The following is a 26,911-nucleotide window of genomic DNA, read 5'->3' as shown; positions in this document are numbered from 1 at the left end:
AAATCACAGCTTCTTTCTCCACTATCAGTCCTGAGCTTGGTGAATGTCCCAGGCTCCTGAACGCACACTCGGGTTGTATTGTTTTAAGCCTGGCCTAACCCAAAGGTCGTATTTATAATTAGGACATACTGATGAAATGGTTCTGGCCTGTCAAACAGAAACAGCCCACTGCAAACAGGAGTTTAGACTTGTTTGCATCTCTTTGGTTATTTTGAGCAATTAGTCCGTGGAGAAGCCTGGAGGACCTGGGGCTCTCTCTTTAAAACTTAGAAACTGATTTTATCTTTGGGAGAAATGCTGCCTGCGACAGGGGCTAATGCTGGAACAAACGAACCCCTTGGCTCCTATTCAAACCCTTCCCAAACTGGGGGAATGTGGATGCAGACTGGGTACCGCAATGTGTTCAACGTGTGAGAGCAGAGGTGCGGGGTGGTGGGGAGCAGCGGGGGCACCTTCCTGGGGTCACAGTGCTGCTGAATGCTCAACCCCCCCCAAACACCATCCCTGGGCTGCTCCACGGGGCTTTGGGCGGGTGATCCTGCTCGGGGGACGCTGCAGGGACCACGATGCTGCTCGGACCCCGACCCCACCAACCGCCAGCCCAACCCCGGCTCCACCCCGACCCCTGCTCCTCCGAGATATCCAAATCAGGCCCCTCAGAGCTGCCTTTACAGAGCTCGCACTGCCCGCGTATCTTGCCCAAACAGGCCCTAATTTCAGGGGCGAGTCCTCTCTTCGAGCTCGTGGGTCTGCCCTAGGAAATGTGTAAATTCATTTTAAATCTGCTCTTGAAATGTAAGCGCTGGGAACTCCAGCAGGAGGGTCAGATGGTGCCTTTCGTTGCCGTGTTTGCTTTCTGGCATCCAGCTGACGGCTCCCGCCAGCCCGGGAGGCTGCGAGTCCCCGCTGGCCCCAGCCCGGCTGTTTGTTCTCCGCCAGGCACCGAGCCGGGGAAAAAAGCAGCATTTTCCTCCCTATTTTGAATCTCTCCGCTCTGCCCGACTCTTTCTTCTTCGTGGAGAAGCAGCAGAGCCACCAGAAGCGGTAAGAAGGAGTTGAGCCCCTATTTCCCGGCTGGCTCTGCTCGCCTCTGGTGCTGGTTAATGTTTGGTTTTTTTTGCAGCAGGGGCTGAAGGGACAAGGGACAGGAAGAGGAGGAGGAGGAGAAGAGCATCGGAGGAAGGCAGGGGCCCCTTGGCCATCGTGACAGGGACAGCCAGCCCGGAGGGAGCCTCGTCGGTGAGTGGAGCCCGGCCGCGGGAACCTGCCGTGGGCCGTGCGAGAAACTCCCGCTGGTGTCGCGGGATTTCCCGAGCGGGACTTTGCAGCTTTGCTGGGCTTTGGGGGGACAGCGAGGGGACAGCGGGGACTTTGGAGGCCACATGGCAGCAAGCTGGGGGGTCTCGGTGGGGTGAGCCCCATGGCAGCCCCAGGGTTTGTGTGGGAGGGGGGTGGTGCTGACCTGCGAGACCCCCACTGCACCCCCGACTTGTGTACCCCAAACCACACACCCGGAGCAAACCCTGTGCACGGGAGCTGGGGGGTCTGCAGGCAGAACCTGTTCCCGTCCATCGCACCGCCCTCTTTTGATAGGGAGCAAACCTTGTGCCTTTGTTGTGGCCAAACAGCTCCTGAAAACGAAGGGGAAAAAAAAAAAAAGTGTTTTTCGCAGGCATGAGCGAGCACAGGCGTTGCTATGCCCTGTGCATTCCCAAGCCCCTTTTTTAAGTGAGGCCCCTCATAAGGGTGTCTGGGAGCCGCACACGCCTGCAACCAGGATCCTGTTTCTCTGCTGGGAGGGGGTACCAGGGGGTCCCAGCAACCACTTGGGGACGTGCCCGGGGGCTCCCCCCCGCCACCCAGAGCTGCTCAGCCCCTTGCACAGCACCCAGAGGTGCTGCTCCCACCCAAACAGTGGTGAGCCCCCCGGCTTGGCTGGTGGTCCCCCACCCATGCCGGCAAGGTGTTTTTGGGGATCCGCAGGTGGAGATGTCCTACGTGAGCTGCGCCTTGCGGGCGGCCGCCCCCCGCCGCCTGCCACCCCCATGGAGAACCCCCCGGCCCCTCAGCAGCACGACGGGCCCCACGGCGAGGAAGAGCGTCCCGTACCAGAAGACGCTGAAGGAGGAAGGCTCGGGGAGCGGGGAGCCCAGCCGGCCCCCGCCGCCCTCGGCAGAGGTGGTTGTGATCGGGGGGGGCAGCCTGGGCTGCCAGACCACCTACCACCTGGCCAAGCAGGGGCTGAGCAGCGTGGTGCTGCTGGAGAGGGACCGCCTGACCTCGGGGACCACCTGGCACACGGCCGGTGAGGCGGGGGGCACGGCGGGGGTGATCCCTGGGGTGGGGGGTACGGGGATGCTCACGGTTTGGGATGTGCTGTTGTCCGTGGAGCAGATCCGTTGCACGGGTCTGGATGTGCCAGAGAGTTTTGGCTCTAAATGCGGAGAATTTGGGGTTTTCTGGTTTTCCTTTTAGCATAACTTTTTGTTAAGAAAACATGCCCCAAATTTTCCTTTTCTTAAAAAAAGGTTTATATGACTATGGGAAAACTAAACAGTATATTTCCACACCTTTTTTTTTTTTTCTTTAAGCCCATTTTCTTTGGCAAAGAGGAGGGAGCTAGAAGCGTTTGATTCAATCAGCTTTTTGGGAATTTTGTCTCTTTTGGAATAGTCTGCTCCAGAAACCCTTTTTTTTCCCCCATTCATTTAATGGCCAAGGAAAGTAGAAATCAATGATTTGTAGCACTCCCACGTCACCACGAGACGGAGCAAGAGCCCCAGCTGTGTGACACAGACCATGCCTGGGACAGCGGGGTCCCCTCTGCACCCTGCAACAGGAGGGTGACGGAGCCGCCTGTCCCACCCGCGGGCTGGCCCCCCACGTCCCTCTTTCTCCCCCCATCCCAGGTCTGCTGTGGCAGCTGCGTCCCAGTGATGTGGAGGTGGAGCTGCTGGCGCACACGCGGGACGTGGTGAGCCGGGAGCTGCCGGCGGAGACCGGACTGCACACGGGCTGGGTGGAGAACGGGGGGCTCTTCATCGCCTCCAACAAGCAGCGCCTGGACGAGTACAAGAGGCTGATGTCGGTAGGGAGAAGTCCCTCGGTGTGTCCTCCCCGGCCGGGTGGGCTGCAGGAGGTGGTGGGTGTTTGATCTCAAGCCTACGGGAGCAGGGCTGGGGGTCCCAGGGCTGGGGGATGTCCTAGGGTTTCTGGATGTCCCACCCTGGACATCTTCATCCCACCTGGAGAGCGGCGAGTGGCCCGGGGTTATGCTTCAGAGCAGCCTCCTGGCTTCTGTAAGGCTGCTGATATCAGGCAAAATGCCAGCAAAGCAGGCAAAATTAAATTTAACCATGGATTTTTGCCCATTCAGAGAGCGATAGCATCATTTTTCCAGCTGCGCAGCCGTCTTGCATGGGACTGTGGGACCATATTCCCTGAAATCTGTGCAGACCATCCCACCCCACGCTGCATTTTGGGCTTGCCTTGGGGCAGCAGTTGCTTGATCTGGGAGATAAACGGGTCCTGGGATCTCCTTCCTCCTCCTCCAGCAGCAAGTGGTGAGCAAAGCTTTTGCTGCCTGCTTGAGCTGCTGCTTTTCTTGCCCGGTTGGCAGCTGGGGAAGGTGTATGGTGTGGAGTCCTATGTCCTGACCCCAGCGCAGACCAAGGACCTGTACCCGCTGATGAACATCGATGACCTGTACGGCACGTTGTACGTCCCCAAGGACGGCACCATGGATCCAGCTGGTACCTGCTCAACTCTTGCCAGAGCAGCAACCGCCAGAGGCGCTACGGTAGTTCCTAATTAGTAATTACTCATTAATGCCTGTTGATCCTGGGAGGAGATTTCATCCTCTGCCTTCCCCGTCTCCTTTCCCACTGGAGCAGAGCTACTCCTGCAGCATCAGGTCTTTGCCTGTTGTCCTGTTCAATTTTGGAGGCTCTTTGGGTCACAGCAACAAAGCTGGCAGGAGCCCTGAGATCCAAGGAAAATACAGGATGAGAAAAAGACCTTTAGGAGCAAGAAGCAGCAGCACCCAAGGCAGGTTCCATGGGAAAGCGGAGGTTTTAGGGGCAGGTAACACAATCTGCTCCTCAAGGCAGGGACTACCAGCCTTGGTGTGGTGTTTTACTCAAGCGTGTGTGAATATTATAATAAACATCCTCCACAAACGCAGGAGCACAGAGCAGCCATTTAAGCCTGAGGTTCAGGGGGGTGTGTCGTTACCAGCAGTACCAGTAATCGCTGTTGGGAAAGGTGCCAGATGCTGCTCGCATTCACCTTTCCCAGATTTGGGGGACAGATATCAAGTGAGCCGGGTTGTCCCACTGCCCTGGTGACGCCGCTGTGACTCTGCTGCCCTTCCTCTGCCACCAGATCATCGAGAACTGCCCGGTCACCGGCATCCAGGTCAGAGCTGATGATTTTGGGGTGAAGAGGGTGTATGCGGTGGAGACGGCCCACGGGACCATCCAGACGCCCTGCGTGGTGAACTGCGCAGGTACGGGGCACAGAGCACGGCAAAAAAGGGGGGTGGCTTTGCATCAGTCCTTGTCACACCCATCTGGCTGTCACCCCCTGCCCACTGCAGGTCTCCTGGGGACAGGGGGTGCTCAGGGGGGGCTGCTCTCCCCACAGGCGTCTGGGCGCGAGCGCTGGGCCGGCTGGCCGGGGTGCAGGTGCCGCTGGTGGCGATGCATCACGCCTACGTGGTGACCGAGCGCATCGAGGGCATCCAGGTCAGTCCGTGTGGCTGCGGATCCTCTGCTCCGGAGGCTTCTGCATGGGTGGGATGAGACAGACACCCCTGGCATGCCCAGGCCTGCCTGGCCCCCCCCGGAGCGGAAGCCTGCGCTGCCAGGTCAGGCTCTGCACCTGGGAAAGTGCAGAAGAAGGAATTGTTGGCCAGGGAGGTGGTGGATGAACCATCCCTGGAGACATCCCATTAGATTTCACAGAATCACAGAATCACAGAATGTTAGGGATTGGAAGGGACCTCCAAAGATCATCTAGTCCAATCCCCCTGCCAGAGCAGGAACCCCTAGGTGAGGTTACACAGGAAGGCGTCCAGGCGGGTTTTTAATGTCTCCAGAGAAGGAGAATCCACAACCCCCCTGGGCAGCCTGTTCCAGTGTTCTGTCACCCTCACTGAGAAGAAGTTTCTTCTCACATTTAAGTGGAACCTCTTGTGTTCCAGCTTGAACCCATTACCCCTTGTCTTACTGTTGGTTGTCACCGAGAAGAGCCTGGTTCCATCCTCGTGACACCCACCCTTTATATATTTATAAACATTGATGAGGTCACCCCTCAGTCTCCTCTTCTCCAAGCTAAAGAGCCCCAGCTCCCTCAGCCTTTCCTCATAAGGGAGATGCTCCACTCCCTTCATCATCTTTGTGGCCCTGATTTACTCAGATTTTACATCCCAAGCTGTCTGTTGTGGAGGCAAAGCCCATCGCATCGCTGCAGCAGCAGCTGGAGGTGATGCCAACCATTGAACCTGAGCTCTGCGCACTTGATTTGGCCCTGAAATCCACCACAGGCTAAAAAAAAATAAAATAAAATTAAGAGACATTCAAGGCCAGGCTGGACGGGGCTCTGAGCGACCTGAGCTGGTGAAGATGTCCCTGCTCATGGCAGGGGCTGGAATTAGATGACCTTCGAAAGTCCCTTCCAACCCAAACCATTCTGTGCTTCTATGAAGTGCACACCCAGCAGCTTTTTCTCTATCAGACTATCAGACTACCTTTAATAGAGTTGTATTTAATATTTAACTATGTTACGACTAGCAGGATAATTTTCTTCATGTTTTTTTAATTTCTCAGTAGAATTGTTATAGAGCATCTGATGTGTTTGGTGTCTGACAGCAGCGTTCATAAAGATGCCAAACTCTTTCCGAACAAGCCCCAGTCCCCGGTGCGCAGAGGTGGAGCTCTCCAAGCATTTCTAAATTCTCCCAAGAAATCTCTTTCTGCCATCTGGCTGTGGAGAGTTGTTCAGGAGTTGAAAGAGACTCCATTCACTCAGGCACCGGGGCTTTGAGGGTGACATGTTATTTAGTTTCCATCCCATTGACACAATCTGTGTGCGACTCCAACCCACAATGAATGTTCTGATACCCCATATATAAACATTTAGTTTAAACTTCATTTTCAGTGCAATGGGGCTTTATCAGCCCCACTCGCACCTCTGACTTAATTTGTAATGATATTTTCCTAGGCACCATAATCTGAATAAATGGATAGAATTTCCCTACCTAACTCAAAACCAAATAATTTTATCTTTTCACTGCAAATTCAGTGCTCTGGAGCATTCTATCCAGATCAAATTAAGGTCCTGGGTCGTCAATCTGACTGCCATCTGTTTTGTGCAGCCCATCAATGGGTAGAATCTGGCTGCTAGTACAGAAAATTGTTCTGCAGACTGGCACATCCCATGAAAGCACAGGATTCAAAGCTAATTTGGGATCCAAAAATATTAACGAGAAGTAATAGATGGAAGCATAGAGAGTACATTTCTCTAAGGCTAACGTGTGCTCTGATTTGTATCTCGTGCTTCACAAGCAAGGTATGTGCAAGTACAGAATTTGTTGTGTTGTATTTGAAACTGTACTTTCAATATAGTTGGTGAGAAAGTGAGAAAACAATGAAGGAAACAGTTGTTTGGGCTGGCGAAAAAGAGTGAATAAAATGATGGTGACAAACTAGATGCTTATACATGAGCAAGGACAGATAGTCTCACCTGAATGTTCTTAAAGAGCAGACAGAGGTAATTGCAGAGGCATTATCCATCATTTTTGATACCTCATTAAGAGCAGATGAATTTCCAGTGGACTTCTTTGAGGCAAGCTTCAATATCCAAAGAAATAATACAAGGGTTTATTCCCAGACATTATTGCTTCCAAATGTGCAAATTTTGGGGGCTGTGGAAGGGAACGCTCTGAGGTCCAAGAAGAGGCAATCGGGCAGGAACATATTGAGCTAGTAGTTTCTGACTGAGAAGTATGGCAACCCCTACTCTCCACCCCTGATTCCTCGTTGGTCCACACCAAACACAGCGTTTGATATTTAGAACGTATTTTGAGAGAATACTGAAAAAATAAATGGTTTGGGTCAATAGAACAACCCCAGTAAAGGATTAGACACGTGCTTGCTTGGTGATGGTTAATCTAATTTAAGCACCCCCATGGTCCTCTCATATAAGGGAATGATTTTTGAATGCTATTACTGGATTTTGTTTAGTACACAAAGGCACGCAATATAGAACATGATATAGAACCATCAAGCAATGTAGAACACTATCTAGAACCCTCAAGCGATCTAGAACCAACCAGGTTCACCTGGACTCTGCATGCAATCTCGAACTTTCAAGTGACCTGGAACCCTATCTAGAACCATAAGGTGACATAGAAGCACGATCTAGAACTTTCAAGTGAGCTAGAACCAGATCTAGAACCCCAATATAACCTAGATCCCTAGAACCCGATCCAGAACTTTCAAGTGACCTAGAACCCGTTCTAGAAACATGATCTAGAACCATAAAAGCAACCTGGAACCCGATCCGTAACCTTGAAGACTGAACTAGATCGCAATCTGGAAACAGGCAAAGCTGCCTGGAAACACAGTACTGAACCATTGAGACAGCTAGACACTCACTGTGAAGTGACTGTCAAATGGACTGGCAAGTCAGCTAGTGGCTGATCTGGACTCTGCATGCAATCTAGAACCATAAAGTGACCTGGAACCCGATCTTGAACCCGATCTAGAACGGCAAGCGACCTAGAACCTGATCTAGAACTTCAAGCTACCCAGAACACGATCTAGAACCTTCATGTGACCTAGAACATGATCTAGAACCCACACGATCTAGAACTTTCGAGTGACCTAGAACGTGATCTAGAACCATAAAAACGACCTGGGAACCGATCTGGAACCTTGAAGACTAAACTAGATCGCAATCTGGAAACAGGCAAAGCTGCCTGGAAACACAGTACTGAACCATTGAGGCAGCTGGACACTCACTGTGAAGTGACTGTCAAATGGACTGGCGAGTCAGCTAGTGGCTGATCTGGACTCTGCATGTAATCTAGAACCACAAAGTGACCTGGAATCAGATCTAGAACGTCAAGCGACCTAGAACCCGATCTAGAACGTGCTCTAGAACCCCGATCTAGACCTTTCGTGCTACCTAGAACCTGATCTAGACCTTTCAAGCAACCTAGAACACAATCAATAACATTCAAGTGAGCTAGAACAAAGTCTATAACCATCGAGTGATCATTTTTAAAAATGTCAATGATTACATTTATATCCCAGTAACTCTGCTGTGCCATACTAACACAGTGAGAAAGAGACTTTTCAGAGATAAGGCTGCAGCTTGCTGACCCCTGTGCCTCCTATTCAATCCACTTAATTCCATCTGTCAACATGAAATGCAGCAGGCCCTACGCCAATACTTCTGTGCTATCCAAATGTTTCTCCATCCATTATTCACGAGAACAAATCCCTCATTTTTTGCGCACTGCTGCCTGCATGTTGTATCCTCCTGTGGAGGTGGGTGGCAGAGGAGTGATGCTTTCCAAGCTGGGACCAACCACAGCAGCTGATCCCGCTCCCTGGGGCATCCCCAGAGCATCCCTGGTGCTGTGGAGGAGCAGCCGGAGAGCCGAGGTGCTGCTGCCCTCGCTCCCGTGCAAATGCACCTGCACCACTGAAGTTCACCAGCTGCTAATTAGGCAGGATTTGTGCAAAACTTGGTTTCCAGCTCATGTGCCCAGGCTCAGGTGTAGTGAACAGGTGTGCTGCGCGCAGCATCGCTGATGTGCAAACCGCTTTGCCCTTGGTTTGGTGAGGTTTGCTGGAGCTAACCTGGGTGCCTTCCCCTTGGGGTACCCAAATTTTGGGAACATCCACAGAGCCACTGCTACTCCTTCCCATCCTTGTGGGTCATCCCAGCCGCCCAGCTCATCCTGCTCAGCCTCTCTGGGGTGCAGCCGGGGCAGTGTCAGGGTCTCCCCACAGCTCTTGGAGCCCTCTCACCCCTCTGCTCCCTCTCACCGTTTTTCAGAACATGCCAAACGTTCGTGATCATGACGCTTCAGTGTATCTCCGTCTCCAAGGCGATGCCCTTTCTGTGGGTGGATATGAATCAAATCCCATCTTCTGGGAGGAGGTGAGCAGTGCCAGGATGTTTTTTCCTGGGAAAAGGAGCCAGGTTTCCAGGGAACCCACCTGAGAGGGGTGGGCACAGGCGTGAGCCCCTCAGCCTCCGACTCCTGTGGGTACCAACCTCTGCATGGCCAATGGGGAAATCCCAGGACAGCATCTTCCCCTTGGGTCTGTCTGGGGCATAGAAACGAGATGCAGGGGCAAGAGGAGTGAGATGGAGAGGGAGGCTGGGGGGATTTAGAGGCCATCCTGTGGTCCCTGCCCTGCTGCATCATCCCTTTATCCAGGCGCCGATGTCCTAATTTGGGCTCAGCTCCAGACCTTTGACTTGGCTGGGTTGTTCAGGAAAAACCCAAAGAAACCAGAATTTGCAGAGCAGTTTCTATTTTCCACAACCTCCAAGGCTGCCAGAGCTGAGAAATTCTTAAGCCCTCAGCTGTATTGTATTTTATGTCCCAATTCTTGTTTTGTATCTCCAGGTATCTGAAAAATTTGCTTTTGGCCTCTTTGATCTGGACTGGGATGTTTTCACGCAACACATTGAAGGTGCCATCCACAGGGTGCCAGTGCTGGAGAAAACAGGCATTAAATCCACGGTCTGCGGGCCAGGTAACGTGGCAGCAGTGGCACCGTGACAGCTGTGTCCCTCCAAGGATGTTGTTGCTGGAGATGAGGGGACATTTCATATCCTGGGGAGAAGAAAAACTCTCTGAAGGCAGAGAAAGTGGCTGTGGTCTGGCTGCAATGGTGTCACCTTCCAAGGGGTGGCATCCCAGGCTTAGCTTAGGTGGAGAAATAGCTGGGGAGTTTATTGTCTTAGTCTCAACTGGGGGGCGGCTGGCACAGATTTACAGCCAATGTTGTGGCCACTGGCCTGGGGAATTAAGGGGCGGGTTTTTTTCAAGGAATGGCCATTGTTTTTACCAAGTGTTATATTTTATTATTATTTTTACTATTTGCTTCTGGGCTGATGACATTAGATTTACTCAGATTTTACATCCCAAGCTGTCTGATGTGAAGTTAAAGCCCATCGCATCGCTGCAGCAGCAGCTGGAGGTGATGCCAACTATTGAACCTGAGCCCTGCGCACTTGATTTGGCCCTGAAATCCACCACAGGCTAAAAAAAAAAAAAAATAAAAATTAAGAGACATTCAAGGCCAGGCTGGATGGAGCTCTGAGCAACCTAATCTGCTTGAAGATGTCCCTGCACATGGCAGGGGTTGGAGTAGATGAGCTTTGAACCAAACCATTCTATGATTCTGTGATTTAATGTGTGTGCATGTGCATATGTGTATAACCAAGCAAGCTTCTGAAGCAAATAGGTGTATATATTTGTACATATATTTGCTTCATGAGCCTGCACAAGACACATACGTGATGCTGGGCAGCCCAGTACCAGGGCAGCCTCCCCTTTGGGTGCTGTGGGAGAGGCGTAGGCGGGGGATGCTCGGGCTGGGATGCTGGGAAGTGCCCGGTGTTGGTCCAGTTCTGACCCCATTGACCTCTCTGGGAACAGCAGGAGGCCAAGGGGAACACGGGAAGCTGTAGGAACTCTGCTCCTAAAGTGTGTGATGTGTCCCCAGAATGCCCGTCCTGGCCCCCTCTGTCTTGCAGAGTCCTTCACAGCCGACCACAAACCGCTCATGGGGGAAGCCCCAGAGGTCCGAGGCTTCTTCTTGGGCTGTGGCTTCAACAGTGCCGGTAAGAGAGACCTGAAGGGATCCCACCTTGGGCATCGTGTCCTGGGCAGCGCTGGGCACCCAGAGCCGTGCTTGGCCTCACCTGTGTCCTCACCTCGTCCCCAGGGATGATGCTGGGAGGCGGCTGCGGGAGGGAGCTGGCTCACTGGATCATCCACGGGCGGCCGGAGAAGGACATGTACGGCTACGACATCAGGCAAGTCACCCACGGGCTCCTTCGCTGACGCCTCGTGTCCTTGGGTGGTCCCTGGGGACAGGTTTCGAGGCTGGGCTGGGTGTCCAGGAGTGGGTGTCCGGCACCATCCATGGCACAGCCTGTGTCCCTCCGAGGAGCTGGAATCAATTACGCTCGATGGCTTTAATGAATTTACATGTGCGATTTATCTCATTTGCCTCATTTCGCTTCTATGCAAACGGCTTCCATCAGACACAAGGAGATTGCAGCGATGGGAAAGGACAGGGTAATTATGTTTGGGTTTTGTTGTTGTTCAATTAGTGCTGTGCCTAATCCTCTAAGTTAATAATCGGGGGTGATGATTTCAACAGCAGAAAGATTAGCTTTCCCCCTCGTCTGCAGCATGACATGGGCCGGGAGTTTTGATGGTGCAGATGTTGGCTCTGTAATTGCTTTTGACTTGCTTGATTATATTAATATTTGATCAGTTTGGGGCTTTATTATAGGGCTGCTAGTGACAGCAGCCACCTTGTCAGGGACAACGCTTTTAAAATCATGTTGTTTTAGTGACAAATACCCCATTGACTAGGGCTGGGAGGAGAGAGCAGCTGGTGTTGGTGCCTGCAGATGGGCCAAGCCTGGGAAGGAGAAATCCCTGGGCTGGTTTGGCACAACCGCAGCCATCGTGGGGCTGACCTGTGCCAGGGGACCCCAGGCCCGAGCATCCCCTGTATCCCATCTGCCCCATCATCAACCTGTGTCAGTCCTATATATATATTTTTTTTTTTTTTTCTTTTTTCTTCTGGTGATGATTACTAAGCTCTCCTCAGTACCCAGGGAAGCTGAAAGTATTGTTTTAAAAGGTCCTATAAATGACATTTTGTCTCGCCTTTTGACTGCTGCCTGCCTCCCTTTCTCCAGCTCCAGGAAAGGTGCCACTGGCACCCGGGGCTGCTGTCCCTGAGTTATAGTCTCTGGTAATAACAACCCAAGTGTGTGCTGAGCTGGCACATTCCTTCAAAGAGATTTTCTGTTTGAAAGATGAAAATATGTCAAACAAATTTAGAATGCTTCAAGTTTTATTTATATTTCAGGCTAGGGAGAACTCGATGAAAAACGTAAGGAATATCCAGGGCTTTTTCCCCCGGGTTTACACCCGGGCTGTGCATTACGCATGCTTTGAGGCCACACGCTGAGGCAGAGTAGAATTAACCTCAATTCTTGTCTTTTTATTTTTTTTCCCCTCCCAGCAGGGCTGTTCTGCTCCCAGGTGCTCTGGGGTCGATGTGCCTGGAGTGGGGCTGCGGAGCTGGGTGGGGGCTGCAGCATGGCCAGCACCAAGCACCCTTGGTTCCTCTGCTCTCCTACCCATGAAACAGCTGCAGAAACGCCAATTTTACACCACAGCAGCTGCATCCACATCTGGCTGTGGCCAAGGGGTCCATGCCCGCCGGAGGAGGCACCTCGGGAGCTGGTGGGCTCATCCAGACGCTCCCCTCTCCCTGCTTTCCAGGAGGTTTCACCGCTCCCTCACCGACAACAACCGCTGGATCCGGGAGCGGAGCCACGAGTCCTACGCCAAGAACTACTCGGTCGTCTTCCCGCACGACGAGCCGCTGGCAGGGCGCAACGCCAGGAAGGACCCGCTGCACGAGGTGAGGATGTGTGTCCCATCCCGGGCCGCCGCATGGGGAGCGATGGGAGATCCCGGCAGCAAAAAAGGGGTGGCAAGGAGCGGCTGCAGCTGGGTCGCTCCCTAAGGCAGCATGCTGCATCTGTGCTTCCATCCCCGAACCCCAAAGCTCACCGGGTGCATGCTGTGAGGCTGCCAAGGCAATGGACAATGGTAGAGATGCCAAGCGTTATCGTAATGTTTAACTTAGCAGATATGTCTTAAGAGCCCGGTCATGGTCTCGGGGCAAGGGAAAGGTGGAGAGAAGGGTTCAAAGGCTGATTTAATCCACTGCCAGTCCAGCTCAGGGGCAGTCGCGAGGGCTGTGGGGTGCTGGGTGCTCCTGGTGATCTCCTGATCTCCTGCCCCCCGCTCACCATGCCTTGCTCACAGCTCAGCAGCAGCTTTTCCTCCCCAAAACAGCATCTTGCAATTCAGAGCGAGGCCGGGACATGAGGAGGGATGCGGAAAGAGTGGGGAGCAGCTGTTTTGCCAGCACCCCAATAAGTCCCACTGGTTTTGCTCCCTGGAGCTGCAGCCGGGGCTCCTCCCTGCTCCCGCCTTCGCCAGCTGCTTCCTTGCGTAAATCTTCATAGGCGAACGCTTTCAAGATGCAGCACTTGAGGAAAAAAAAAGTTTCCAGCGGTTTGCTGCACCAGCAGCATCACTGTGGCTCAGAGACCCCAAAACCACCCGGGGCGACCTGGGGCTTGTGCCTTGTCCCACCTCGTCACTGCTGGCCCCAATCCCAGCCCCAGCAAGAAGCAGCCGCATTTCTAAAGGCCATTTCTTCTCATCTCTAATTCACATCACACCATTCCCCTGCCAGTGGAGAGCAGCGGCTCAAGCAGTAAAACAGACGTCCCTCCCCGCTGTCCCCCGGTGTTTGGTTGACAGCTCAGTTGTTTTCTGTCACCGAGGATGCAATTTATTTTTTAATAGCATGTCTAATAAGCGATGCCCATTTGACTGACAGCCTGGTATTTATACGCGCAGCACAAGAACATGTGCTGTGTTTTATAAATAGGCACTGAATCATTTCTGAAACGTTCAACAAAATCTATTCTTCTTCTGAATAGAGGCACCAAACAAAAATATCTTAATGGATCCCTAATTAATTGCATGCAGAGAGATTTTCCTGAGAGCACAGAGGAGGAATGAGAAGGTTGCCATATAAATCTTAAATGTTATTATATAATTAGTCTTGTAAATATGGGGGGGAACCTTGCTCTCTGGATTTAGCATCTCTCGGTCAGTAATTCATGCATCGCAGCACAAGGTTTGGTGGGGAGCACAGCTGGGCTGCCAGACTCCTGCCCATGGGCTGCTGTGGAGGCAAATACCTTTCTCGGGGACAAAAATATCAGGCGATTTGCAGGCAGCTGGGGTTTGTCACTGTTTTAAAAGATAAACTGCCAAGCCGATTGTGGCTGCTGATAGCCAAAGCCAAGGGGTCACAAGTCTTGAGCACACACTCAAGATAGGCAGCCTGGGCAATGCTCAAAAAGCAGTGAAAAGGCGCTCTTTTTTTTAACCATTTGTTTCTATTTCTCTGGCTTCGCCTGCACAGGAGCTGCTGCGCCAGGGCTGTATTTTCCAGGAGCGGCATGGCTGGGAGAGGCCGGGCTGGTTCAGCCCCAGGGGGGCAGCCCCGGTAAGCACAGCACCCCAAAACGGGTCCATGAAAGCTGTTGGACTTTAACTCACTGCAACGGTGGCAAGAGGGAGATCCATATGTGCATGTTGTGTTTGTCTGTCTGCCTGTCCCTCTGCACCAGGCAGCATCTGCCTGCAGTGCCCCCAAACGAGGGGCGCTGATCTCATTTCTATATATTGAAAAGCAGTGGGCAGGGATGCTGGGGTGGGAACCCATCACTGTGGGTGGGGATGCTGGGGTGGGAACCCATCACTGTGAGCAAGTCCTGCATGGACCTCTTGCCTCTCCCAGCATGGAGTAAAAGTGCCTGGGAGCAGCCCCTCTTCTTCAGCCTCATGTTGTCTTCCTCACCGCCCCCTGTCCTCTTGCTTCCCCCCTTTCAGGTCCTGGATTACGACTACTACGGCGCGTACGGCCGGGAGCGCCACAGGGACTACACCTACAACCAGCTGCTGGGAGATGAGTACACCTTCGACTTCCCCCCCCACCATGACATTGTGAGTCGTGCCCCCCAGCTGAAACCGCTGGGCACATCTGGAGCTGGGGGGGGTCAAGGCAGCAGAGCTTGTGCCACACCGCTGCTCTGGGCGGGGTTTGTGAGGCTCAGAGGAAGGGGAAGGGAAGCAGCAAGCTTTGCCCAAAACTGGGGAAATGCTCCAAAAAGATCAAGAGAAAAGCATGGCTTGTGCTTGGAAACAACGATGGAGAAGCCATGGGAATTTTACTGCTGCTTCCCAGATGAAAAAGTTGAGACCAGCTTGGGGGAGGTACCCAATGTGATAAAATTTATTATTATTGATAACTGTCGCTGTATTCATGACATAAGGAATGGGACTGAGCATACAGGAAAGTCTGTTGCATTTACTCCATTTAATACCTGATTTTTCAGGAGTGTTTTGAAGCCTTACAGCCTCCAAAGGCACCAGGCGAGTGTCCTGGTATTTTTTTCTCATTACATAAATGGTTTTAATATGTGCCTCTCTTTGGGGAGTGAGAATAAGGCTCAACTTTGCGTTCGCTTTCATTGTAGATCAAGAAGGAATGTTTAACATGCAGAAATGCCCTGGCGCTCTTCGACATGTCGTATTTTGGGAAATTCTACCTGGTTGGTCCTGAAGCAACCAAAGCAGTGAACTGGCTGTTCACAGCTGACGTGAGCAAAGCGCCAGGTACCAGCTCAGCCCCTGATTCCAGCCGCATTCTGCCTCTGCCGAGCGCTGCCCTGGGAAATCACATCTCACAGCAAAACAAACCTGGGACCCAAATGGGCTTTTCTTTTAAACGCTGCTTTGGCAGAGGGTGTGGGAAGCGTGTGACAGTGAGTGCTGTGCCTGTCCTCACTGGGGCTCTATTCTACTCTCATTTACACAGGGACTTATGAGCTGGGGGTGTGATGGAGGTCTCGCCCTCTGGCTCCAGCTGCGGGTCACAGCTGGAAATGTGATGGGGACTGGAGTAAATCAAGCACAACCCTCACCAGCTGCAGTTCACACGGCAAGAAGCTGCCCCTTCTTTGGGGCTGGGGTGCAGCTTATAGCATTTTCAAGGATGCAGCTTCAGATCCTCTCACAGATCCCAAGCCCAACTCCCTCCTGGTGCTGGGACATCCAGGGTCCGTCAGGGCATCCCCGGGCAGTGGCAGCTGACATAGCGATGAGGATAATTCTTCCTGGTACCTGCCACACTCTGCCAGGGCCAGCTGATGCGCGGCACTGCCCATCTCCTTCCCCAGGCTCAACTGTGTACACCTGCATGCTGAACCAGCGGGGCGGCGTGGAGAGCGACCTGACCGTCAGCCGGATCAGCCCTGGGGACCCGGCCTCCCCCCTGGCCCCCACCTTCGAAGGTAAAAGCCCTGAACACGGGGATGCTGGAGGCAGGCGTGATTCTGCAGCTGCTGTGGGGCTGGGAGGATCTCTGGATAGATTTACCCCCCGGGCAATTCAGCTCCCAGCCTCTTCCACTGCCTTTTTCAGCTGCATCAATGTACACAAAGACCTTTCCAGTCCTGGGGAGTTGTGGTGGCTGATTCAGGGCCGCCAGCATCTCTTCCATCTCAGCCATGCTTGGGAGTGATTGCATTTACCTAATAACAGCCACCTGGCTTTTTCCACCTCCACCCTTTGATCCCTGTAACCCAATTATCCCCCTTGTCCCTGGGGCCCTGCACTGCTCATTGGCATTATTGGGTTTGTACAGCCCTGGCTGGCAGCTCTGACCTCTCCCCAAGTCCTTATCAGCTGCAATAAAGAGGAATTGAAATGGAGCAGAGCAGCCAGCCCAGAGGGCAGAAATGGCATTAGGCAGTGGCAGCGGAGCAGGAGTGTTGTGGGATTGATGGGTGTTTTGGGGACAATGGGTGTTGCGGGGACAATCTCACCATCTTTGCCCCGGCGTGCTCGGGTACCAGTGAGCAATTCCCTCCCCGTGGGTGATTCCCGCGTCCCTCTCGTCTGGGATGCTGGCAGGGGGCAGAAGGGTGATGGGGAGCGGATGGCAGTGCTGCAGGGTTTGTCAGGCGATGGAGGAGTTTAATTGCAGCAAAGTCTATTTTTCCAATTACAGTAGGTGGCTGCACTTATTATCATTATGACAGATTATCAGAGAGCAATTTTGTAGTGGCAGGAAAGAGAAGGGGAAGATTGATTACGTATTAATCAGCTCCCAACACCTATCCTGGGGATTTTTCCACCCAGGATTACTGACAAGGTGGAATTCCTCCTCATATACAGTGCAGCCCCTGCCCTGGTTCTGGTCCGGTTACTGAAGCCCTCCCTGCTCCCATCGGCAGTTCCAGGCTCCCTTCACTTTGATATTCATTCTGTACTGGGACTAAAGAGCAGATACTTTTGCTGTTGGTCTCAAGGGACAAAGAGGTTTTCTTCTTTCCCCTTGACGCCCACACGCACACAGGCACCTTCAGGGCTCAAACAGCTTTTTTGGCTTTTTCTTCTTTCAGGTTTTTAATGGTCATTTGGTTTTCACTGTGCTTAGCACCACAAGCAAAAAGCAGCGTGGATGTTAGCAGAGCCCCTGAGCCCCCCCTTGCCCCAGCACTATTTAACCCCCCCGCCTTTCTCAGCAGTCCCCTCAGGCTGTGCAAGCTGGAGAGGCTCAGGGCTGCAGCTCAGCCTCTGGAGAGCAAAACCAGTCCCGAGCTGAGCTGGGCATCATCCCAACCTTATGATCTCGAGCCTGAAAGTCTGCCGGGGGGGTGTCTTCCAGGGGATGGCTACTACCTGGCTATCGGTGGGGCTGTGGCTCAGCACAACTGGTCGCACATCACGTCTGTGCTGCAGGACATGAAGCTCCAGTGCAAACTCCTCGACTGCTCGGAGGAGCTGGGCATGATGAGCATCCAGGGCCCCCTGAGGTGGGTGTGGGGAGAGCATCGTGGCCCCCTCCTTGCACCCTGGTGCCTGGCTGATGGAGGGATGCAGAGATGGATGGAGAGATGGGTGGAGGAATGGATGGAGGAAGGGATGCAGGGAGGGATGGGGAGATGCTTCAGACAGAGACCAGATCCCTCTGTTGGGCAGGGGTAGGTGTGAGCCCTGTGGCACCAGGTGATGGTCTGGGTGGAGTGACACTGTTTGCTGGGGAATTTGCATTTCTTTCGAGGCTCTCACAGCATGGCATATTGCCCACATCAGCTTCTGTTCAAAGACAAAGAAACAAGTTTTAGCAATAGCCTAAGCAGGCTGGCGAACTTCATCCTTTCACCACGGCCGCTTTGCTGTTTCCCCACAGCCGCGTCGTCCTCCAAGAAGTGCTCGACACCGACCTCAGCAATGAAGCCTTCCCCTTCTCCACCCACAAACTCACCACAGCTGCGGGATGCACGGTAGGATGGGGACAGCCCCTCCAGCTCCCTGGGGACATCTGTTCACTGGAATGACCAGTGACCCACCAGCCTGCACAGCTGAGCATCCTCTGCCAGTGAACCCATCTGCCTCCACATTGCTGCGGTGGGCAGCTGGGAGGATTTGCTGGGTTTTTTTTGTTGGAAAAGGCCAAAAACTGGGGTGTTTTCTTTCCTGCCAGATGCCAGCCTGCTCTCCCAGCCAAGGCTGAGCTTGGGGAAGGGACATGGTGACTTGTGGCTTTGCAGCAATGTCAGAGGAACAAGAGATTAGGAGCAAGCACTGGTGATAGAGAGTTTTATTTGACACTCTAGATCACCTCCTTCTCTCCCTACTCACAAAACAAACAAGATTTAATGTAAAATGTGTCAAGTACTGGCAGTGAGGTCTGGGCAGCCCGTGAAGCCGCTGTATTTGATCACGGGAGAATCCTGACAACCTTAAGCTTTTTGTACAAGCGCAGATTCATCCTGCGTTTGCCCAGACTTCAGGGCTCACGTCAGCGGTTATGCAAGAAAAGCAGAGAAATGGTGACATTCTGTGCTAACGCCTCGGGCTGAGCCCCTCGGTGTCAGAGTGAGGGGGCGAGAAGCTTTTGGGGGGGATAGTGTTGCAAAGGGGTGGATCGGTCCCGGAGGTTTGCTGGGAGGTTTCGCGGTGCTGTCTGCTTGGTTGGACTCCTCTGTCCCTCTTGGTGTGGGACAGCCAGAAAAGCACCTTAAATCTCTCGTGTGCTTCATATGGCAAAGATCAACGTGGTCTGAAGTTATCCCTGGGGAAAGGGGGTGATGGCAGCTCTCTGGGGAGCTTTGTCATGTGTGAAACTGTTGATTTCACGTGCTCGAAACATCCCAAATGGAAGAGTTGGTGACCACGAAGTGTCGTTTTGTCAACATTCTGGGAAAACCTGCTGCTGGCAAGAGTTTTGGTACCCGGGAAAAGCTTTTGCGAGTTTTGCCTTGGTTTCTTATTGGTGTTTCTCCCATATAAAATATTCCTTCTGTTGCAAAAACGCCTCTTTGGGACAAGGGGTAGGGTTTGTACCCTGGCCTTCCCGTGGGAGATCTGGGGAGGGATCGGTTCCAGCGCGTCCCTGTCCCACAGGAGGGACCGTCCTGGGTGTTTGTTCTGTCTCTCGGGCCGGCGTGTGATGGGAGACGAAGGGAAGAAGTTGCAGTGATAAATCTTATAGAAAGGTAGCAGGAAAACAGGGAGCCGGAGGCAGGCTGGATATTAGTGAAATTGGGTTAAGCCACACGCGGACACTTTTCATTCAGAATTAAAGTGGCTTTAATTTGAATGCAGCTGGCTGCTGAAGAGATTGCTGTGAAATCAAATTAAGGCTACTTGATTTGTGAGCAAGAGCCTAGCCAAGGTTTAGGATGGTTTAACTAAGCCACAGATTTTGCCCAACAAAGATTAATCCTCCACACCATCACCATCGGTGTGTCCTGTGCTCCAGATGCCAATACCCACAGTGTGTCCAGTGTCCCTTGTGGGTACGGTGGCACAGGGGACCCAAAGGCCACTCTGTTGTTGCAGGTTGTCCAACATGTTACATTTTAGTCTCCACCAGTGAGTTATATCCTCCCCTGTCATGCCTGTAGGAAGCTGATAACATCTCATAATAATCTACTTGTCCCCTGGGAAAGGTGTAGAAATGTTCCCATCTTCAAGAGTGTGATTAGTTTCTTTACATTTCACTTCAAGTTTATAAAAAAATAATCCAGTCCTGCTAGGAAGAAATCGCTGATAGAAATTTTGTGGTTTCTTTTGGGCGTAAATGCCCTGACCTCTGCTGGAGCCACCTTTCAGGATGTCACCTCCTTCGGGTCCCCGCCACACGATGAGCGCTGGGGACTTTATCTCATGCTAAAATCGGAGTGGGAGGGTTTCTCAGGACAGCAGGCTGAAGCTTGCGCTGATATTATCGCCTTCCAGGGGGCTTAAACTGAACCTAACATCTTTTAAAAGTTATTGCTGAGATTTTCAGGCATTAACTCAGTAGCTGAACAAAATCAGCTGGAGTGAAAGGAGAGCTCCAGCAGAGTTAATGACTCTGGAAATTACCGATTGGTTTGTGAGTTTATATATAGTGTCTCTCATTGTATTCAACAGCAGACAAAGGTCCCCCTTTGAATTTCGCTGCTGGATACAGGCTAAAGTTCAGGTTTTCATTTTCTAGAATATTTCAAATGCTTTTGAATTGCTGCCGAAAGACCTGGGAATCGGTGCTATTTCATAGCTCTGGTTGAAATCTAACAGAAAAACCTTTTCCTAGGGGAATTTAGAAGGAAGCCAGCAGTGGTGGCTGAGCCCAGCCCTTGACATCCCCCTTGGGCTCTGTGGTGGGTGCAACCCCCAACCCCTGCCTGTGCAAAGCCAGTGTCTGGCACCCCGTTTTTCCTGAGAATACCTGTTTTTGGGGTGCTTTGCTCTGCCTCACTCCTTTTGCCGGGATGCTCGCCCCCTCAGAGTAGCAGTGATTTGAGGGGAAGTTTCTCCCAGGAGCAACTTGCTCCTGAAAGTAAAGTGCACTTTAGCTGCAGCGCTGCCTGCTGAGCCGCAGGAAGAGTTAACGAGCTGGGAAGCTGCCCGTCAATCCCCAGAGCATCTCCTGCCGTGATGAAGATGGTAGCTGGCTGCAGCGGCTTGATCCCAGGCTGTTCCCTAGCTAGGTGACACCTTTGTGCGGAGGAAAGAGCTTCCCATGTCTGTGCACCTCGAAAAGTGATTCTCAGGCTTTGCACTTCGTGACTGGGACAGGGACTGGCTCCCCGGCATGTCTTCTTGTGAGGAGCCTCAAAATAAGTTGCAAATGTCTATGGTATTCCTTCCTCCTCTCCACTTCTATTGTAAAGGTTAAGGTGTCTTAAAAGCTGCCTTAAACTCTGCTTGAGGACATTGTTTTTGCAGTGCTGGTAGAGCAAAGGGGTGATGGAGGAAGCGAGGATGGATTTGGGTTCTGGGACATCACCCGCTGGCCATCCTCACAGCTGAGAGAGCCCAGGCACCCCTTTGGTGCTTCTGGTGCTTGTTGCTTTGGGCAGCAACTGGTGTTGTCTGGTGTTTATACCTGGAGTTAGAGAGCACAGCTGAGACAAGCTCTGGGTTGTAGTAAGAGGTCAGCAAATGGCCAGAGGCAGCTCCTGCCTCCACAACATCCAGAGCCAGCGCGGGCGAGACAGCCCCAAAGCTGCTGAGCCAGACAGAACCAGCCTGGAAGCCTCTTCCCAGCTGAAAACTGCTTTTTAAATTTTTTTTTTCATACTGCAGATCACAATCAGGCATGAAACTGAGTTAATGTCTCTCCCAAAGCGAGGTATGCATTTGCAGTTGATGTGCATCCAAAGGGATGAACCAGAGGGATGTTTGTGGGGGCGGAGAAATCCAAAGGGACGAAGCAGAGGAAAACGCAGCTCAGACTCAAGAGATATCTCCAGGGAAGATGCCCAAGCTGGGGTGTCCCCAGCCAACCTGGAAAGCTTTGGGAATGCAAACTGGCTCAGTGGGGACAGCAGGAGGATGCAGGCAATCCCGCCTGGGCGAGAAGCGGAGGGGCCACGGGCAGGGCAGTCCCAGCACAGCTGGGAGGTTTGTGTCCCTGGAGTGCAGGCAGGCAGGAGATCTCCAAGGATGAGGCTTCCCCAGAGAAACACCAAATCCCGTGCGCTGATCTGCTCGTTCCTCTTTGGAGCTTTGTGCATTTGGTGTAGAGCTGATTTGGCAGCAGAGAGTCACGCTCTGGGGTACAACCTGCGCTGGGGGAATCCTGAGCATCCCCCTGGGATGAGCAGATGCAGATCGGGGTGCTGGGCTGAGCCCCTGCACGGAACCATAGGGACTTTGGGTGCCTCTGCCATGGGAGCACCAGCCCAAGCAGGGGACATCCCCAAGGGGACAGCAGCCACAAAGTGCCCCAAAGCAAGACAGTCCTGCTGGGGACTGGCTTCCCCATCTGACAAGCTGATCTGGGGACACACAGGGCTGGGGGTGCCCATGGGATTTCTTCCCTGGTGTTGTTGAATCAGCAGAGGGAGACAAAAGCCCAGCTGGAGCTGGAGCATCATGTCTAACCCTAGCCTGGGATCGGTGGCTGAAGGATGCCGGATGCAGCCACTTCCACTCGCTCACCATCCATTCTGGGCACTGCTGATAGCTGGGGGTGGAGGGCTCTGGGGAGCTGTTGGTTTGAGGTGCCCAGCTCCATCACAGGAGTGTTTGGCCTCTTGCATGTCACAGGTCCGTGCCATGAGGTTGTCGTTTGTCGGCGAGATGGGCTGGGAGCTGCACGTGCCCCGGGAGGACTGCATGAAGGTTTACCGGACGGTGATGCAGGCGGGTGCCCGGCATGGCATTACCAACGCTGGCTACAGAGCCATCGACAGCCTCAGCATTGAGAAAGGTTTCTTGCTTTCCTTACAGCAGCACTCATTGCTTTGCCTCCAGCCAGGGGACCAGGGCAAATGGGTTTTTTTCCAGCTTCAAGGGTGGGTTGGTGTGACTGGAGGTCTGGCGGCTACTGGCAGAGATGCTACTGGTCCCAGTGCTCCTTGCTGGGACTTCCCTGCTATGGCCTTCTCTCGAGGGTCCTTTGTCCAGGGCCAAGTGAATCGGGAGCAACAGGGGTGTCCAAGAGGCAGGGGTGATGTCTTGGTCTCCTGAGGCCGCTCACCCTGGGCTTGCTGCCATGGCAGGGAGAGGCTGGGTGACCCATGCTTGCTCTCTGCAGGGTACAGGCACTGGCACGCAGACCTGCGCCCCGACGACACCCCGCTAGAAGCCGGCTTGGCTTTCACCTGCAAGCTCAAGTCCAGCATCCCCTTCCTGGGCCGGGAGGCTGTGGAGGCTCAGAAAGCCAAGGGCATCTTCCGCCGCCTCGTCTGCTTCACTGCCGAGGAGTGAGTACCGCTGCCAGCTCTGCACCCAACGCCCTGGGACAAGCATCTTCACCCACCCCCATGCATCCTGCACCCAGGCACACACGCGGAGCTCAATTGCAAGCCAGCTCGGCTGTTTTCCATGCTCTAATTCCATCTCTAATTTAAATCCCACCGCGAATTCCCTGCTGGATGTTTAATGGGAGCTGGAAGCGGTGTGACGGGGAGTGGGTTGATCTTGTTTCACCCGGAACAGCGGGCGGTTTTGCAAATGGGGCTGGGACAGAACCGGGTTCCCCCCAAGCCCCCCCGCCCTGTGGGGTGCTGCCGTGGGGCTTTGCCGATGGTGGCTCTGCCTTGGCCTTGCAGGAAGGTGCCGATGTTCGGCCTGGAGGCGATCTGGCGGGACGGCGAGGTGGTCGGCCACATCCGCCGGGCGGACTTTGGATTTGCCATCGACAAAACCATCGCCTACGGCTACATCCGTGACCCCGCAGGGGGTCCGGTGAGTACACACCCCTGGGGATGGCTGTGCCTCCTTGCCCACGGTGGGGGCTTGCTGGGGGAAATTGTGGCACTGGTTTGGTTTAGAAGCCATGTGCACAAGCCCATTGCAAACTTGCTGTTGTCTGGGGAGCACGATGGGGCAGCCCCCGGCACCCGCTGCAGCTGGTGGCGAGGTCGGTGTCACCGACAGTCACTCTGCGGGGCCCCGGTGATGCTCTCCAGCCCAAGCACTGCCTCGGATGTTAATTGCAACCGAGTAATTGCAGCAGTGAATTAACTTATGTTACAGGGAGCAATGGCCAATAGGAGCACAGCAGGCTCTTAATTAACCCTGGGAGACTCCTGGATAGTAAATTAGATGTCCTCATTAAGCAGTGCCCTGTAGACAGAGGCCAGGGAATCTGTGTGGGGACAGAGGGCTGTGGATCATGTCCCCGGGGACCGTCCCCATTGTGAACCAGGGGCGGTGCATCTGCTCATGCTTTCGGCCTCTTGCTTGCCTTGATTTTTAATCCTGCATCAGTGCAAGATTCCCGGATCAAGTGGTTTTGTGTTCCAGTTGCCCCCTCAGCCTCTGGGGACCACCTTTTCTCCCCATGGTGAATGTTCTCCCATAGAGCTCTGTTTTCTGGGAAAAAAAAACAACGAACCAACAACCTCCAAAAAAATTAAATATTGCATTATTTTTTTTTTTAGCCAAGCGCTTTTAAAAATCTATTTTCCTCCTCTCTGTGCATCCTCCTGGGATGGCAGAGCTGGGTTTTCTGTGGAAAGCAGATCTGCGAGGGGGGGTGAGAGGCTGCCCAGCAATGGAGCTGGGATGGAGGGGGGGCTGGTGCCCCACGGGTACCTGGCAGCACCGACCGGGGCTTCAGCCGTGGCTCTGCCTCGCAGGTCTCGCTGGATTTCGTGAAAAGCGGCAGCTACCGACTGGAGCGGATGGGAGTGACGTACCCTGCCCAGGCACACACCAGGTCCCCATTCGACCCGGACAACAAGCGAGTGAAGGGATTTTACTGATCGTGTGGCAGCGGGTGCTGTGGGTGCCGGGATGGGGAGAGGGAAGATGCCGTCAGGAGCTGCCGGCTGAATTCCCAGCCCTCGGGTGCCCTGGCTGGCTCCAGGGTTTGCTGGGAGAGCTGGGCAAACGTCTGCAATGAACTCATCAAGCAAATTTTGGTCAAATTAGAGGGGAAGAGCAGGAAGAGATTCCAAAAAGCGCAAAGATTTTGTTCCTGTGTTTCCTAAATGAAGCAGTACCACCATAGCAATAATTCTTTTCCATGGGTTAATTGGCCTGAAAACAGTGTTTTGCTTGACTGCAAATGAAGTGGTTTCAATTTCTGACTTTGCTGGAAACTCTTTCCCCCAAAATGTAGTTTCACGCTGCCTGGAAATGAATTTTTTTTAAAACTAAGCCTGCTGTTAACACAGCTGTAGCCTCCAAACCTGTTGTCACTCTGGTCCCTCGCTGTGTCCGTCCCTGATCTGATGGGTGTCACGTTGTCCTGGCTGTGCCCTGGGCACCCGGTGCTGGGGTGGGAGCACTCGGGGGGGCACAGAGGGTACAGGGCTCATGTCGTGGATGCTCTGCCTGCTGCAGGGTTCTCCTGCACCCTGAGATCATTGGCTTTACCCAGGGGGTTTCCAGGCATGTTCCTCCCACCTCTGCAAGCACAGGTTCGTCCCTCTACCCTGTCTTGTCCCGGTCACAGCCGGAGCTTCAGGTCTGGCTTTGGCAAAATCCTTTCTTATGGCTCCAAAGGTGCCCTTTAGAAATTCAAGCCTGGGGTGCAAAATGTTCAGTTGCTGCTTCCATTTTGTTGGTGGTGCTCACGTGCTGCCTCAGTGTGTGACAGCTGTGCAGAAGGTGAGGAGGGTCGATCCTCCCCAGACCTGAACGATGACCGTGTCTGTTTGTGGGAGGGCGAGAGCCAAGGCAAGTCCCAGTTTTTGGGAGCGTGTTGTGGCCCAGGGAGCTCCGCCAGCCTGCACTGGCCCCAGGTTTGAAACGAGGAAAACACTGTGATGCTGTGCAGCCCCTCGATGCTTAACTGGGGAGAGATTCTTGTGTTTGTGCCTCAGCGAATAAAAGAAACTCCCGGAGGCAAATGCTGTTGGAATCCGGGTCCTTGCTCTGTGTGTGTGTAGCCTCTGAATTTGCAGGAGAGGAAAAAGATTTTGTTGAACATGTTTTGGCCTGTGGCTGTTTTGCTGGTACTGCTTGTGTCTGTGTGTCCTCCGGGCTGCTCCAGGGCAGGACCAGCTCAGTGCTGTGGTGTAAACTCGCCAACCGAGGCACCGGCACCAGGGCTGCCCTTGGCCCCCATAGCTCCACAGTCCCATCTGCTCTGGTGGCATCTCCCCAGAGGTCACCACGGAGGTGGCTCCTTTAGCTCCCGATGGAGAAGGGGATGCTCACAGAGGCTGAGCTGGGTGCTGCCAGCCCCGCAGCCTCCGGCAGCGCAGAGCTGGGCTCGAGGTGTCAGGGAAGGTTTTCCATCACATGGATGCAGCCCGTGACCCCCCCGCTGCTGAGGGAAAGGGGCAGCTGCTCCCAGCCCGTCCCCATCATCATCCCTTGCTCCGGTCCCCTTGCTGGGCTCCACCTTCAGTGCTGAAGCTTTCGCCCACCTGAAGAAACAATCACACTGCTTGCTTCTCGCTTTATTTCCCTCAACTAGGTTTGCTTGGTTTATACCCTCTTTAGAGTGAATTTCAGCTCGTGAGCCTCATGCAACAAGTGCCACGGACAAGAATTTGAACTCTCAATATGCTTTGGTTTTACTGGAAACATTAAAAAAGAAGTTTGGGATGAATTTTTCTGTGAATACGAGGTGACTGCACTCCACGATAGCGCCCAGGCGGAGGGCAGAGAAAGGGATGGCCGCGGTCCTGTCCGTTTGTCCTGGGGACAGACAAGGGACCGAGTGTGCTGTCTCCCTGCCGAGCCAGGGTTCTGCTGTGTGCCAAGATAATGTTTTGCTTCAAAAAGGCCTTTGTGATCCGCAGATCTGAGATTTTCCCTTAAACCCAAGGTCAGGAGGGCAGGTTTGAGCTGCCACCCTGCCCTGGATGCCCCGCTTCCAGGGCAGCGAGGGGCAGGGACCCTCCTGTGTATTTTCCCTTTATAGTTCAACAGCAAAAGCAATTTTTTCTTCTTTTTTTTCCCATTACATTTAGGTATTTAATAGAGGCATTTTTCCTGCTAAAAGGTTTGTCTTTCCCCCTGTGTCCCTCCCCACAAGCCCTCCCCCTTTCTAAACCCCATCACACAGATATCATT

General features: G+C 53.3%; 1 protein-coding gene across 2 annotated transcripts; it reads left to right on the top strand.

Moving 5' to 3' along the window:
- Nucleotides 1-919: 919 nt before the first annotated feature.
- On the top strand, nucleotides 920-25,747 carry SARDH (sarcosine dehydrogenase). Of its 2 annotated transcripts, XM_065648446.1 has the most exons (22): nucleotides 920-1,044; nucleotides 1,127-1,239; nucleotides 1,984-2,305; nucleotides 2,910-3,088; nucleotides 3,620-3,799; nucleotides 4,384-4,507; nucleotides 4,645-4,745; nucleotides 9,070-9,174; nucleotides 9,650-9,779; nucleotides 10,786-10,872; nucleotides 10,977-11,067; nucleotides 12,560-12,701; nucleotides 14,289-14,372; nucleotides 14,759-14,872; nucleotides 15,406-15,544; nucleotides 16,108-16,221; nucleotides 17,601-17,748; nucleotides 18,126-18,219; nucleotides 22,481-22,643; nucleotides 22,971-23,139; nucleotides 23,488-23,623; nucleotides 24,520-25,747. In XM_065648446.1, exons 3-22 carry the CDS (start codon nucleotides 1,990-1,992, stop codon nucleotides 24,643-24,645), a joined length of 2,742 nt encoding a protein of 913 aa, XP_065504518.1. In that variant the 5' UTR covers nucleotides 920-1,044; nucleotides 1,127-1,239; nucleotides 1,984-1,989; the 3' UTR covers nucleotides 24,646-25,747. The 2 variants fall into 2 exon arrangements, with proteins under 2 accessions (XP_065504518.1, XP_065504519.1); XM_065648447.1 differs by lacking the exon at nucleotides 3,620-3,799.
- The last annotated feature ends 1,164 nt before the right edge of the window (nucleotides 25,748-26,911 follow it).

This window comes from Caloenas nicobarica, chromosome 19 (genome assembly GCF_036013445.1).
Source record: "Caloenas nicobarica isolate bCalNic1 chromosome 19, bCalNic1.hap1, whole genome shotgun sequence".
NCBI classification, from domain to species: Eukaryota; Metazoa; Chordata; class Aves; order Columbiformes; family Columbidae; genus Caloenas; species Caloenas nicobarica.
Note: the sequence above shows the minus strand (reverse complement) of the source record. Positions and strands in the feature narration are given on the sequence as shown.

Excerpts from the sequence above, each read along its gene's own strand:
- SARDH (XM_065648446.1), top strand. The coding sequence starts at position 1,990 with ATGTCCTACGTGAGCTGCGCCTTGCGGGCGGCCGCCCCCCGCCGCCTG. Across the intron at positions 2,306-2,909 it reads GACCACCTGGCACACGGCCG|GTCTGCTGTGGCAGCTGCGT; the intron begins GTGAGGCGGGGG and ends CCCCCATCCCAG. Across the intron at positions 9,175-9,649 it reads ATCCCATCTTCTGGGAGGAG|GTATCTGAAAAATTTGCTTT; the intron begins GTGAGCAGTGCC and ends TTGTATCTCCAG.